Source organism: Drosophila takahashii, chromosome 2L, assembly GCF_030179915.1.
Source record: "Drosophila takahashii strain IR98-3 E-12201 chromosome 2L, DtakHiC1v2, whole genome shotgun sequence".
Classification (NCBI taxonomy): Eukaryota; Metazoa; Arthropoda; class Insecta; order Diptera; family Drosophilidae; genus Drosophila; species Drosophila takahashii.
This window is the reverse complement of record NC_091678.1, coordinates 30648303-30661486: the sequence shown is the minus strand read 5'-3', so window position 1 is coordinate 30661486 and position 13184 is coordinate 30648303. Positions and strand designations below refer to the sequence as shown.

The window sequence follows — 13184 nt, the reverse complement described above, 5'->3', positions numbered from 1 at the left end:
TTCTTGGTAAAACCGATTTATTAAAATTCGTGTTATACAACTGAAAATAAACTTTAAAAACACAATGTTGAGAAAGTAAAAGAGGTTGGTTTCTTTGACCCTACAATTTTGCGCGCTTTAGGTAATCCTTGTAGGTAACGTCACGCCACCAATGTGGGCGCTCGTAGACACCCGGAGTTGAAACAATCGTGCGCTGAAGATGCTGGTAGACCTAAAAAGAGAATATTTGTTGGATTATGTGTCGCATTTAAAAAAAAATCACTTACATTTCCATCGCTCATGCCCAGGGGTGAGTTCAAAATAAAGTCTGTGGGAGCAATGGCATCCACTAGAGCAATAGCTTCATCCTTTAGCACGGGAAGCAGCCCCAAGATTCCTTGCTCGTACAACTCGAGTTGAAGCGAGTTTTCGCGGAAGTAGCCACCGCGGTAAAAAACAGAGGAGTACTTGATGATTAAATGGCCGCCGTAAAAGGAAAGTACCTGCTGCAGCACCTTTTTTTCATCAGAATTGGGTAGGCTGTCCACAAAATTATAAAAAACGTAGTAGATGGTGCGCTTAAAACGGCGCATTTCTGTTAATTTGAATTTAGATTTTGAAAATAAGAATCTCACCTCTCCATATATTACAGAAAGCTTCTGGGCAGCAAAAACCTGTATATTATTTCGCGTTTCAAACGCATCCTTTCCATCACGCTGTTGTCCCTCTACCCGCTTCACAGTCGCCTCCAGTTGCCAGGCCGTTAGCCAATTGAGCGCCTTTAGCAAATCTAAAAAAAATGTTTTTGGTCGTAATATTTGTAGCACCAGGATAATAATAAATTAAAAGTTATAATTAAGATTTAAAGGGCGTTTTAGATCAGTGATTGACTTTATTGACTCTTAATAACCATTTTTTAAGTTACTAATGAAATACTAACTGTGCACATCCATGGCTTCGATAGGCGTACTTTCCTGGCCCTTGCTTTGCAACAGTTCATCCATATCCTTTAAGAAGGTCACCGTCTCCAACGGAGAGACGGCTACGAAGTCAGCGTTGTTGCGTCGTAGACTAACTAACCAGTTGGATGCTTGTTGGATGAGAGTGTTGTTTTCGCCCTCATACGTGCAGTTAGCATCATTGTCGTTTCGCAGGTCGCCTAAGCCAGAAGACTTTAGGTAGCCATGGCCGCCGCAAGCCTCCCGACACTCCTAAAAGCAATAGTATTAAAAATATAAAAATAACAAGAAAGGAAGTTAACTTCGGCCAGCCGAAGTTTATATACTCTTGCAGGTATGCCTAGTAGAGACCTGAACGATACGATGCCGATGCCGATTCCACGAGTAAAAGTAATCAAGTTGGCGATGCCACGATTATTTTTTGTAATCATGTAATCGTGTCAAACGATGCCGAGTATACTCGGCATCGTAGAATCGTACGAGTAGCATCGTAGCATCGCCAACAAATTTCAAATTTGACATTTAAAATTAAATTTCAATAAAATTTCCTCTTCTTCTAAAGAATTCGCGGATACATTTTTTTTAGAATTCGTGAATAGAAAAACCTAGTTAAAGACAACAAATCCATACGTGTTTTGGACATGGTCCTTTATTGGTTCTTCTTCTTCCAAAGAATTCGCGGTCTCATTTTGGTTAAGATTTCGTGTATGTCGGGTTCAAAGACGGTAAAACATAAAAAAATTCTCTTGTTCCAAAGAATTCGCGGTCTCATATTGTCAAAGAGTTAATCTATGGTCTTAAGTAGATAGGACTAACAATTGTGAAATCTTGGGTATATTGGTTCCTCTTGTTCTGACAAGAATTTTGATTGATTTTGTTTAATAAAAAAACACGAGTCAGATATGAGTAAAACGATGCCGATGCCTACGATTCTACGATGCCACGATTCCAGATTTGACAGTTGGAATCGGCATCGCCGAGTAGTAATCGAGTATATTTTTACTTACTCGTGCAGGCATTGCCTACTTAAAATGTTGTTTTTACATTGTCAAAAATCAAAACACCTACTTTCTACAAAGTTACAATAGTTTTTCTATTATTTTTATACCCTTGCAGAGGGTATTATAATTTCAGTCAGATGTTTGCAACGCAGTGAAGGAGACGTTTCCGACCACATAAAGTATATATATTCTTGATCAGCATCAATGGCCGAGTCCATCTAGCCATGTCCGTCTGTCCTTCTGTCCGTCTGTCCGTTTCTATGCGAACTAGTCCCTCAGTTTTAAAGCTATCGCGATGAAACTTTCCCAAAAATCTTCTTTCTATTGCAGGTAGTACATATGTCGGAACGAGCCGGATCGGACCACAATATCTTTGAACCTTAGTTTAGAAACTACACTTCGTCAAAGTTGAAAATGTAGAAAAAAATGCAACAAATTTGGCATTAATAGCTTTGTTAAAAATACACGCCTAAAACCGAAACTAGTTTTATAACATCATAACTAGTTTTATACGATTTTTTACGTTGGGAAAAACGAGTATTACAGCCCTATTAAATGTTAATAAATGTTAATAGCTGTAAGCGGAAAAAAAACACCGTTGTCGTAAGCTTTAAAAATGCATATCAAAGTAATTTGCTGGTGGATTGTAATGATCAATAGCTTGTTTTCTTTGTCAAAGTACCTTCTACCAATATAAGTTTTAAAACTAATTTCGGTTTTTAGGCGTGCATTTTTAACGAAGCCATTTATGTCAGCATTTTTTCGTTTTTTCCAACTTTTTTAACTTTGACGAAGTGAAGCTTCTAAACTAATGAATGGATCTCAATGCTATGTATAAGAAAGTTAGAGGGCATTCTATTACCTGTAAATCGAGTCTTTATAAGTTGAAATCGATTTATCACAACTCTAGTTAGAAATTAAAAAAAGTGTCAAAAACGTTTTTTACACTTAAAAAAAATAATTGGTACCATAAAAAAAATTTTAAGTGCCCTTTTCGTAATCAGAAAGATGTACCTTAACGAAAAGCAAAGATTTCATGAAGTGCGTATTTCATCGTTTTTTTTTTGTAAACTGGTGTTAATATAGTACAAATAAACATGTTGGTCATTCATAGTCATGAGAGTTCTAAAATCGCTGTCCATCGAGAATCATAATAACGGTTTTAGGTTGGAAAAGATTTCTGTGATACTCGATAATAACCCAGATTATAATGAAAAGATTACAACATCTGACAACTATACCTGGATTCCATCCCTGGCAGCCCACGTAGCGACTGGCTTGAGTGCTGATGAAATCGCGTGGATTTCCATTCCCGCCTGTGACGTGTCCTCTCCGGTGAAGCCTTTCATGGTTAAATCTACATTCTCTTTGCCTATCCAGAGTGTGGCAACTCGCAATGCGATTGTGGTGGTCAAGTGAGGGATAAGACGATATTGCTGTGATTGATACTCGATCACCGGCCACTCCGCCAAACTATTCATAGGACCGAACTGCCGCCTGCTAGCCGCATAGCGAGTAGCAATTGTCACAGCCTTGCTCAATGCGACGTATGTGATTGCAGTAATATTGACGCGTCCCACGGAGAGGGCACCCAAAGAGGCGCCAAGACGCTTACGCTCATCCTTAATTTGGCTAGTGTAGTTGCCCTGCGCATCAATATCTCCGGTTTTAGATAGGAGGTTTGCTTTCGGTATACGATACTGGTTGAACATCACAAAGCTACAAGGTCCAGAAGCGAAATTATTTCTACTGTTGGAATCTTGAAACTTCTCCACTGGGGGAAAAAAATACTTGCCCATTATCGATGCCGTTAAGACCGATCTTCTCGCCCATATCACCTACTGTCACGCCAGGGAAGGGGAGCAGAGTACGCTCGTCACGGATGGGGACAAGGAAAGCCTGCAGGCCCTGGTGCTGATCATCAGGGACGAATAGCTGGGCGTAGACAATGGCATGCGTGCAGGTCTTGCCAAGGTTGCCCACCCAACACTTTGCGGCCTCGAAGTCTGGCGTATGAATAATAAACTCCTGCCGGTTTATGTCGTAGGTGGCCCTTGTGCGCATGCCAAGTGCATTGGTGCCGTGGGAGATTTCAGTAAGGGCGTAGGCTCCGAGAATACGGTTGTCCGCGATCTTGGCCACATATTTACCTAGACGGCCAGATCCGTTAGAGACCAAGGTGCTGGGAAACATGCCCGTGGACAGGCCGAACTTAACTGATGTGCTAAAGTCGTAACTAAAGATGGCCTGGCCAAAAGCAAGCAGAAGGTGCGGTGTTTCCAGGTACTGAAAGAAGAAAAGGAAATTTTGAACAGCCCTTCAACTATAGAGTATGCATCCCACCTCATTTACACCATAAAACTGTTGCTCCCAAAGGAGATGTTGGCGCTTGTTTGCCATTTCACGGGTGCGTTCCAGGCTGGATCCTTCTGGATCCCGCTGGTAGTCGGGGTGCTGTTCCATCCACTGCCATACCTTGTGCTTTAGGCAAATGAGAATGTAAACGGATTACTCACTTGGCAGATAACACTAGTTTACAGCCAAAATGCTCCACAGCAATTGATGGCAAATTCTGTAAGTTTTGGAGCCCTAGATCACAAAAATATCACTAATTTTTTTCGATGGCACAGTTTCTTTTTTAAAGTTTTTCGATTTTTTTCCTATATCCCGGCTCATATCCACCCAATTGGGTAAATTTTCATTTCATTTTAAAGTCAATAGATCAAAGCGTAACTTTGCCATACAGATCAATATAATTGGATAAGTAATGGCAGCGCAGCAACTCGACAAAGATGAAAAATGTGTTTTTTGGTTGACTGTAAGTCGGCTGTATATATCGTAAAAACTCAAAATAAATACGTTGCAAAATCTAATGGGTACAAACTTAGAGATTACATCTTACCGAATAAAACAAGTCGAATATGGCCAAAATCCATGGAAAATTGGATTTATGGTGGATTTTTAAAGTTCGGATTTTCAATTTTTTTTGTCGACCGAGTCCAAATTTAAGTTTTATCATAGGGAGGTTCAAAAATGACAGGCGGAAAATTTTGTGATCAAAACTTTGTATGGAGATTTTCATTTCGTAGGCTTTTCGATTGAAGTGATTACTAGGCATTACACATTAAAAAATCTTTAAAAAAACCTGTGCCATCGAAAAAAAAACAAGAGAGAACGCTATAGTCGTGTGCCCCGACTATCAGATACCCGTTACTCAGCCAAAGGGAGTGCGAAGGAGATGGAGATAAAAACTTTGATCCGCCGTAACTTTTTAACGAATGGTCCGATTTAACATTACTACATTTCGATAGATATTTATAAACACAATAAAACTGCATTTTTACTTTTCTGATATATTGAAATTTTTAAAATCGTATATAAGCGATTGTGGGCGTTAGAGGGGGCGTGGCACCCTTTTGAAACAAACTTGCGCTGCGTAGGAACACCTAGAATCTGCATGCAAAATGTCAATCTTCTAGCTTTTATAGTTTCCGAGATCTCAGCGTTCATACGGACGGACAGACAGACAGACAGACAGACGGACATGGCTATATCGACTCGGCTAGTGACCCTGATCAAGAATATATATACTTTATAGGGTGGGAAATGCTTCCTTCTAGCTGTTACATACTTTTGCACGAATACAATATACCCTTTTACTCTACGAGTAACGGGTATAATTAGTGGTATTTTCGTGATCTAGGGCTCCAGCACTAAAAGAATTTGCCATCAATTGCTGCGGAGCACTCCAAGAATATTATTTTCTAAACTAGTGTAAGTAGAGACTGCTATTAGGTGGGGTTGCTTACCTTTCCGATAGTGGCCATTAAAATATCTGCACTTTGACCACACTGCCCTCATTACAAACTGGAATTGACACTAACCTTCATACGGATGTGATCCTCGCCCTCAAGCAGCACGTTCATGTGCTTGTAGCAAAAGCTAGCCCGCTGTCGGTACTCGTCCAAAGGTCCACCGCGGAACTCGGGGAAGATGCGCTTGTCCTCAAAGATGTTGGCTACGGGCTGCTCATCCCGCCGGCCGCTGTAATAGTCGCCCATGGCAGTCAGTAATTGATTTACGCCGTTTTGGCCACTTTCGCTGGCATCTTCGCTGGCCATTGCATTAGATACTGGCTTTTGATAGAGTTCGGGCGAAAGTACAGACAGAGGTATGTACTTACTGCTTGCTCAATGCAACCATGGTGTAAGAATCTACAGACTGATGTGACTATTTCGAACGCAAGGCGCGAAATGCTTGAAAGTCGAGCCATTCATAACTACATAACTACTACTATATAAGTTAAATAGCCAATGTCCAATGGTTGGTGATAAGTAATCCCCTTATCCGCACTCCATGATTAACTCAGCTTTTAGTATTTGGCATCCGCTCCGGATAAGATACAGACCTTAGGTAAACGGAGGTCTTGCTGGTTCGATTAGCTGCAGAATTCGGGTTCTTTTTACTATCATCAACCAACAACATAGATAAACATAAAAAATTTGCTCCCAAACAGTGAGAAAAAACACTGCCAAACTAAAAACTCAACTAACTTTTTAATTTTAGTGGAATTATAGCCTATGCACACAGCACCTTATAATATGCGTGGGAACCCAGATGAACAGATGTGTATGTCCATTAGGGTGGACTTTTTTTTGTATTTTTATATTTTTAAGCCCATATTCTCTCTTTATACATATACAAATGCATTGCCTCTCAACCCTGCAGCTCGAGAATTCCCCTTCAGTTCTGGCGTCCCATGTCGGGGACAATTCCTTAGGCCAAACGCTCGGCCGCTGTCGACGTCAGCAGAGCAGTCGGCGCAGCGTGTACCTGAAAGAAAGAGAGGCTGATATTTATATATTGCGCTCTCTTTCCTTGTCTTATAATTTGCCTGCACTCGACGCTAGCAGTGACAAATTTCGGCCGGTCCGTCATTCTCTTTTTCGCCTTACAGTTATGTTCAGTTAGCAACCAAAATTTGGCCGGTAAAATTTGTGTGACGCAGCGAAATGTGTATGCCATTTCATTTTTCAATTGGTCCATAATATTTTTTAAATAATAAAATATTAAAAGTTGTATCTCCACAAAAATTATTTGTGCTTTTACTCAATAGAAAGGGTATACATAGAAGCATTGGCACGCGGCAAAAGCGATGATGAATCAAAAGAAAACGGGAAAGCAAAATCATGACTGGCTGTATTTTTTGACTGTCAATCGAAGAGAACAACGTGCTTAAATTTGTGCCTAGACAATTTGTAATTGGCGATTTAAAAAATTGTACAAGTGTTTACCAATTGTATTAAAAGTTAGGTAAGTGGCATTTTAATTCATTTACATATATGCAGTTGATATTAATTAAAATAACCGGTAGGTTTATGTCCGGTTTGCTATTGTTTCTGGGTAGAAAAATTCTTGCAATATGTACATTAGGGTGGACTTAAAAAAAAAAACTATTTTTTTTTTACTTTTTCTTTCTTTTATGGATTAAGGATACAAAAAAGTCATATATGAAGGGGTGAGAGCATGGCTTTAGAAATTTCATACAAAATAAGTCCACCCTAATGTACATACATACACACATTTCCCGTGGCCAGCGCTAAAAATGCTTAGGATTTCGCTGCGGTCTCTACTTGATTTAAAAAGGTAAATATAAAAATATACAAGTAAAACATATTTTTAAAACATATGTCTGTCTTTAATTTTTTCAGGATCCTTCGTCAAATATTCACGCGGACAAATTCATGAGGACGGCAATCTTACATAAAAATCAAAAACAAAAAAAAACAAGGGGTATTATTTATAATTAATTGTACGAAAATGTAAGTAAAACAATTGAACACAAAATACAATTTATAAAATGAAAGAGCCAATAAAAATTACAAATAAAATTTTATGTTTCTTATTTTATATAATGCAAGGAAAGAATTTTTTTGTACATGAAATTGCTGATGACATTTTTAAAAAGTCATCCATGAAATCACCTATGACACAAGGTGACACGATGATGGATTTTCCTAAGTGACAACCCATTGGACAAATTCTGAATGTCCCTCGTGAAATCCTAAGGGACATGTCACCGGTTGGTGACATCTCAAACGACAATTTCGTATAAGGCCCTTGGTAAATCCCCGGGGACTTCGAAAAAATTTCATTTGAATTGTACTGAAGGAAAAAGCGGAACTCCCATACAATTTTCTCTATGTGGCGTCCTCGGTTCGTCCTCGAGTACAGACGACCTGTCCTCGGGTTTTCCTTTGGTGATTACTGAGGGAAAAGTGACATCTGGTACTGAAGGGTCTGAACTGAATTGACTGCGACGACGGCAGGATCGACTCTCTTACCAACCCCCTCTCTCTCAATTTCTCTCTTTACGAAATTAAGATGAAGAGACGACGCTCTCCCAAATTTTTTTGTCTGCCTGCGCAGGGGTAGAGACGTAGTGAAACTATATAGGTGGTCTCGTCGCGAGAGCTGCCCTCTTTTAAGGACGTTCCCAGCGGCGAAAATTGCCATTACAAAATGAATTACGAATGCATTACTTCTCCTCCAGTAATAGGAAAACAATGGATTACAACATGGATTACTTTGCCATAGGCATGGCCGCCTTGTAATGTGGTCGGGACACAATTTGCATTACTAGTAACGGGAAAAGTATGCTAAGGCCGAGTCACCTTCGGGTCTCCATTACGAATTCACTATACTCTCCCAAAATTGTAGACAGACTAGAAAAAATTCAACATACATTTTGAAAAACGTATGCTGAGTTGTAATGCTGTTCATTTATGAAAACAAAAAATATTCTTTTCTCATGTAGGAATTGAACATGGGTATTATTGTATAATGGATGGAAAGGCTAACCGCTCGGCCATTGTCTGAGCTTTTTTTAGTTTGCTAAACTATACTTAGAATGCATGCTGTTATTATTAAAGTTCCGAAGCTCAAATGTGACGGAGGGGAAACAAAAAACGAACACATAGGCAATAATTTTTAGGTGTGTTTGTGATTTTTGACAAAAGGAAATCGTTAACAAACAAAAATACGAAGTCATAGGAGCTCTGATTACAACTTCACTGTCGAAAAACAGCGATCGTGATCGATTACATTTTCTACACGTGTAATGCATTTTTTTCCAGACCCCATTCACATGTTCGCCGCTGGGTTATTTGTGCCAGTCGTGCGAATGAAATACTATTTCTATCTCTTTCTAGCCTTTGTCTCTTTGAAAAATAACGTCCTTGGCAGAGCTGATAAGACCACCTATATAGTTTCACCATGGGTGAGACAACTTAGGCAAGCGCGATCGTGACAGAGAGAAGAAGAATTAAATTGTAGTAGTTTGTAAAAATCTATTCATTTATTTAAAAGTATGAAAATAACTTACCAGAAATGATGTAGTAAAGAAATAAACCTTTTGATAAAGGCGACGAAATTGAACATATTTTTAATGAAAATGGGCGGTGAACAGGTGATGAAAATGGGCAGTGAATAGGTGATGATTTTAGGTGATAATTAGAAGATGAAAAAGCGCCTAAAAGAATTTTATTGATATATTAGGCGCTCATTCACTGCTATTTCAGCACCTCAAAGAGGTGCAAAGTAAAATTAAATTAAACTGAGTCAAAATCTCCCAAGTGGGCCACCCCCGTTTTGAAGTTCCGATTTTCATCGAACTAGTTGACTTTTTCTGTTCACAACGACAAAATAAGAACTTAATTTGAACGATTTTGCGAAATTTTGAGTTCTACCGGAGTTATAGCGGTCACAACATGGCATTTTTGACACTTTTTCGAAAAAGGTGCACTCAGTAATTTTTGTATATTTTCGGAACGGTTTGAGATATCTTTATGATGTTTTCACTAATCGATCAAGAATTGTAATAGCTTTTCTTAAAAATAAATATTACATTTTTTAAAATGTATTTTTTTATAAAAAAATACAATAAAAATTTTGTTCAGTGCTCCTAACCAGCTACTGAGTTCAAAACCATTTAAAAATAAAGTTTAATTCATAATGAAGAAGATCAAAAAAAAAAGAGGTTCCCGGCCAAAGGTTTTTCACAATACCTATTTTTCGGTGGACGCCCAGCGGTTCCCCATACAAAAATTTTTTTTGTATATCAGTTATTCCCTTGACATGTTTGAAAAAATAAAATAATTTAAAAACAAGAAAGGAAGCTACCTTCGGCCAGCCGAAGCTTATATACCCTTGTAGATAAAGTAATGCTTACTCGGTGCAGTTCCAGGGATTCCAGATTCAACGTTTATATTTTAATTTTGTTTATACATAAGTAGTCAAGAATCAAAACGCCTACTTCTTACAAAGTTACAATGAATTTTCTTATATTTGTTTGAATATTCTAATGGAAGCCTTAAGATATAGTGGTCCGATCCGGCTCGCTCCGACATATGTACTACCTGCAATAGAAAGAAGACTTTTGGGAAAGTTTCATCGCGATAGCTTTAAAACTGAGGGACTAGTTCGCATAGAAACGGACAGACGGACAGACAGACAGACGGACAGACGGACATGGCTAGATAGACTCGGCTATTGGTGCTGATCAAGAATATATATACTTTATGCGGTCGGAAACGTCTCCTTCACTGCGTTGCAAACATCTGACTGAAATTATAATACCCTCTACAAGGGTATAAAAACATGCTAACCGTGTTTTATGTAATTAACTAAAAATTTGTTAAAAAGGCAAGCGCGCATATTTTATAACTATATTTTTTTTAAATTTATTTTACCCACAAAATCGTCATAAATCAAGTTTGAGTTTTATTTTTGATCACGACGAATGACTGTTATTTGTCAACTTTTATTATTAAACTCAAAAAATAACATTTATTCTTTGAGTTTTACTCAGAAAATAACTGTTAAGGCTAGTACTCAACCCAACAAAAAGTCGTCCAAAATAAAAAACTTCATATGAAAAACAACGTCAACAAATTTTGTTTCATATAAAGTTTTTGTTTTGAACGACTTTTTGTTGGGTTGAGTACTAGCCCTTAAGTGTGATTTTTAAAATAAAACTAAGAATAATTACGGTTCCTGACTATTTTCTTAATCTATTTATTGTATTATTCTACAATAAAATTAGGAGAACGCAATTTAACGACAGTTTTCCCGAGTTGAAATTCCCCTTCGTTAATGTTGAGCTGAGCAACTGCTCTTCAGTCAGCTGTTATTGGATGGTAGATGGTAGATGGTAGATGGTGGATGGAGTTCTGTGGGAACACGAGTTTCACATTCGTCAAAATTCCCAAACGTTTCAAACGGATGGACTCTATGGGAAGAGGCTATAAATATCGCATTAAAGAGCCCGTCAAAGTCCGTCAAAATTGGATCGCGGACTTACTGGGAAATTTTCGGAACGGCAAAACCTTACGGACCATCCGATGAACGGATGGTAGATGGTGCTCTGTGGGAAGACCCTATTATACACTCCCGCTGTCAGCTATTGGTATGCAGACTTGTTATAGGATATGCTTTAAGAGTACAGATAGGTTTTAAGCCATTGTCATAATTGTCTAAAATAACCCTTCAGTACCAGATGTCACTTTTCCCTCAGTAATCACCAAAGGAAAACCCGAGGACAGGTCGTCTGTACTCGAGGACGAACCGAGGACGCCACATAGAGAAAATTGTATGGGAGTTCCGCTTTTTCCTTCAGTACAATTCAAATGAAATTTTTTCGAAGTCCCCGGGGATTTACCAAGGGCCTTATACGAAATTGTCGTTTGAGATGTCACCAACCGGTGACATGTCCCTTAGGATTTCACGAGGGACATTCAGAATTTGTCCAATGGGTTGTCACTTAGGAAAATCCATCATCGTGTCACCTTGTGTCATAGGTGATTTCATGGATGACTTTTTAAAAATGTCATCAGCAATTTCATGTACAAAAAAATTCTTTCCTTGCATTATATAAAATAAGAAACATAAAAATTTATTTGTAATTTTTATTGGCTCTTTCATTTTATAAATTGTATTTTGTGTTCAATTGTTTTACTTACATTTTCGTACAATTAATTATAAATAATACCCCTTGTTTTTTTTGTTTTTGATTTTTATGTAAGATTGCCGTCCTCATGAATTTGTCCGCGTGAATATTTGACGAAGGATCCTGAAAAAATTAAAGACAGACATATGTTTTAAAAATATGTTTTACTTGTATATTTTTATATTTACCTTTTTAAATCAAGTAGAGACCGCAGCGAAATCCTAAGCATTTTTAGCGCTGGCCACGGGAAATGTGTGTATGTATGTACATTAGGGTGGACTTATTTTGTATGAAATTTCTAAAGCCATGCTCTCACCCCTTCATATATGACTTTTTTGTATCCTTAATCCATAAAAGAAAGAAAAAGTAAAAAAAAAATAGTTTTTTTTTTTAAGTCCACCCTAATGTACATATTGCAAGAATTTTTCTACCCAGAAACAATAGCAAACCGGACATAAACCTACCGGTTATTTTAATTAATATCAACTGCATATATGTAAATGAATTAAAATGCCACTTACCTAACTTTTAATACAATTGGTAAACACTTGTACAATTTTTTAAATCGCCAATTACAAATTGTCTAGGCACAAATTTAAGCACGTTGTTCTCTTCGATTGACAGTCAAAAAATACAGCCAGTCATGATTTTGCTTTCCCGTTTTCTTTTGATTCATCATCGCTTTTGCCGCGTGCCAATGCTTCTATGTATACCCTTTCTATTGAGTAAAAGCACAAATAATTTTTGTGGAGATACAACTTTTAATATTTTATTATTTAAAAAATATTATGGACCAATTGAAAAATGAAATGGCATACACATTTCGCTGCGTCACACAAATTTTACCGGCCAAATTTTGGTTGCTAACTGAACATAACTGTAAGGCGAAAAAGAGAATGACGGACCGGCCGAAATTTGTCACTGCTAGCGTCGAGTGCAGGCAAATTATAAGACAAGGAAAGAGAGCGCAATATATAAATATCAGCCTCTCTTTCTTTCAGGTACACGCTGCGCCGACTGCTCTGCTGACGTCGACAGCGGCCGAGCGTTTGGCCTAAGGAATTGTCCCCGACATGGGACGCCAGAACTGAAGGGAAGTTGTACAGTTGTTTCACATTGTTAAAACCCACTTTGCTAATGCTCAATCCCAACCGTTTCACATGGGTGTTCTCTGTGGGAAGAGGCTATAAGTCAGCTGCGCTAATTTGTCGCACATAAATTTTGGTATGTATATTAAGT

The 13184-nt window shown here is 38.1% G+C and overlaps 1 protein-coding gene and 2 long non-coding RNA genes across 8 annotated transcripts; 1 reads left to right on the top strand and 2 right to left on the bottom strand.

Moving 5' to 3' along the window:
* Acox3 (Acyl-CoA oxidase 3) lies at positions 1 to 6511 on the bottom strand. 4 transcript variants are annotated; one of them, XM_017155594.2, is made up of 9 exons: positions 6348 to 6511; positions 5824 to 5983; positions 4283 to 4420; positions 3735 to 4225; positions 3181 to 3658; positions 920 to 1190; positions 615 to 769; positions 267 to 557; positions 1 to 211 (listed from the first exon to the last, which is right to left on the bottom strand). In XM_017155594.2, exons 1-9 carry the CDS (start codon positions 6422 to 6424, stop codon positions 101 to 103), a joined length of 2172 nt encoding a protein of 723 aa, XP_017011083.1. In that variant the 5' UTR covers positions 6425 to 6511; the 3' UTR covers positions 1 to 100. The 4 variants fall into 4 exon arrangements, with proteins under 4 accessions (XP_017011083.1, XP_017011082.1, XP_017011084.1 ...); XM_017155593.3 differs by having other exon boundaries at positions 5824 to 6052; positions 6123 to 6476; XM_017155595.3 differs by having other exon boundaries at positions 6123 to 6475.
* Positions 6512 to 6565: 54 nt separating this feature from the next.
* Positions 6566 to 7743, top strand: LOC138913151 (uncharacterized). Of its 2 annotated transcripts, none has more exons than XR_011418775.1 (3): positions 6566 to 7252; positions 7314 to 7585; positions 7651 to 7743. It is a non-coding gene; the product is annotated as an uncharacterized lncRNA (long non-coding RNA). The 2 variants fall into 2 exon arrangements; XR_011418776.1 differs by having other exon boundaries at positions 6569 to 7252; positions 7432 to 7585.
* Positions 7744 to 11896: 4153 nt separating this feature from the next.
* Positions 11897 to 13061, bottom strand: LOC138913367 (uncharacterized). 2 transcript variants are annotated; one of them, XR_011419067.1, is made up of 3 exons: positions 12467 to 13061; positions 12134 to 12405; positions 11897 to 12068 (listed from the first exon to the last, which is right to left on the bottom strand). It is a non-coding gene; the product is annotated as an uncharacterized lncRNA (long non-coding RNA). The 2 variants fall into 2 exon arrangements; XR_011419068.1 differs by having other exon boundaries at positions 12134 to 12287.
* Positions 13062 to 13184: the final 123 nt, after the last annotated feature.

Bases quoted from the DNA above. Each gene is read 5' to 3' on its own strand.
- Acox3 (XM_017155593.3), bottom strand. From the start codon at position 6,142: ATGGTTGCATTGAGCAAGCA. The intron at 4,226-4,282 runs GTGGGATGCATA...TTCTTCTTTCAG, and splicing joins AGTTTTATGGTGTAAATGAG to TACCTGGAAACACCGCACCT. The intron at 770-919 runs GTTAGTATTTCA...CATTTTTTTTAG, and splicing joins CGAAGCCATGGATGTGCACA to ATTTGCTAAAGGCGCTCAAT.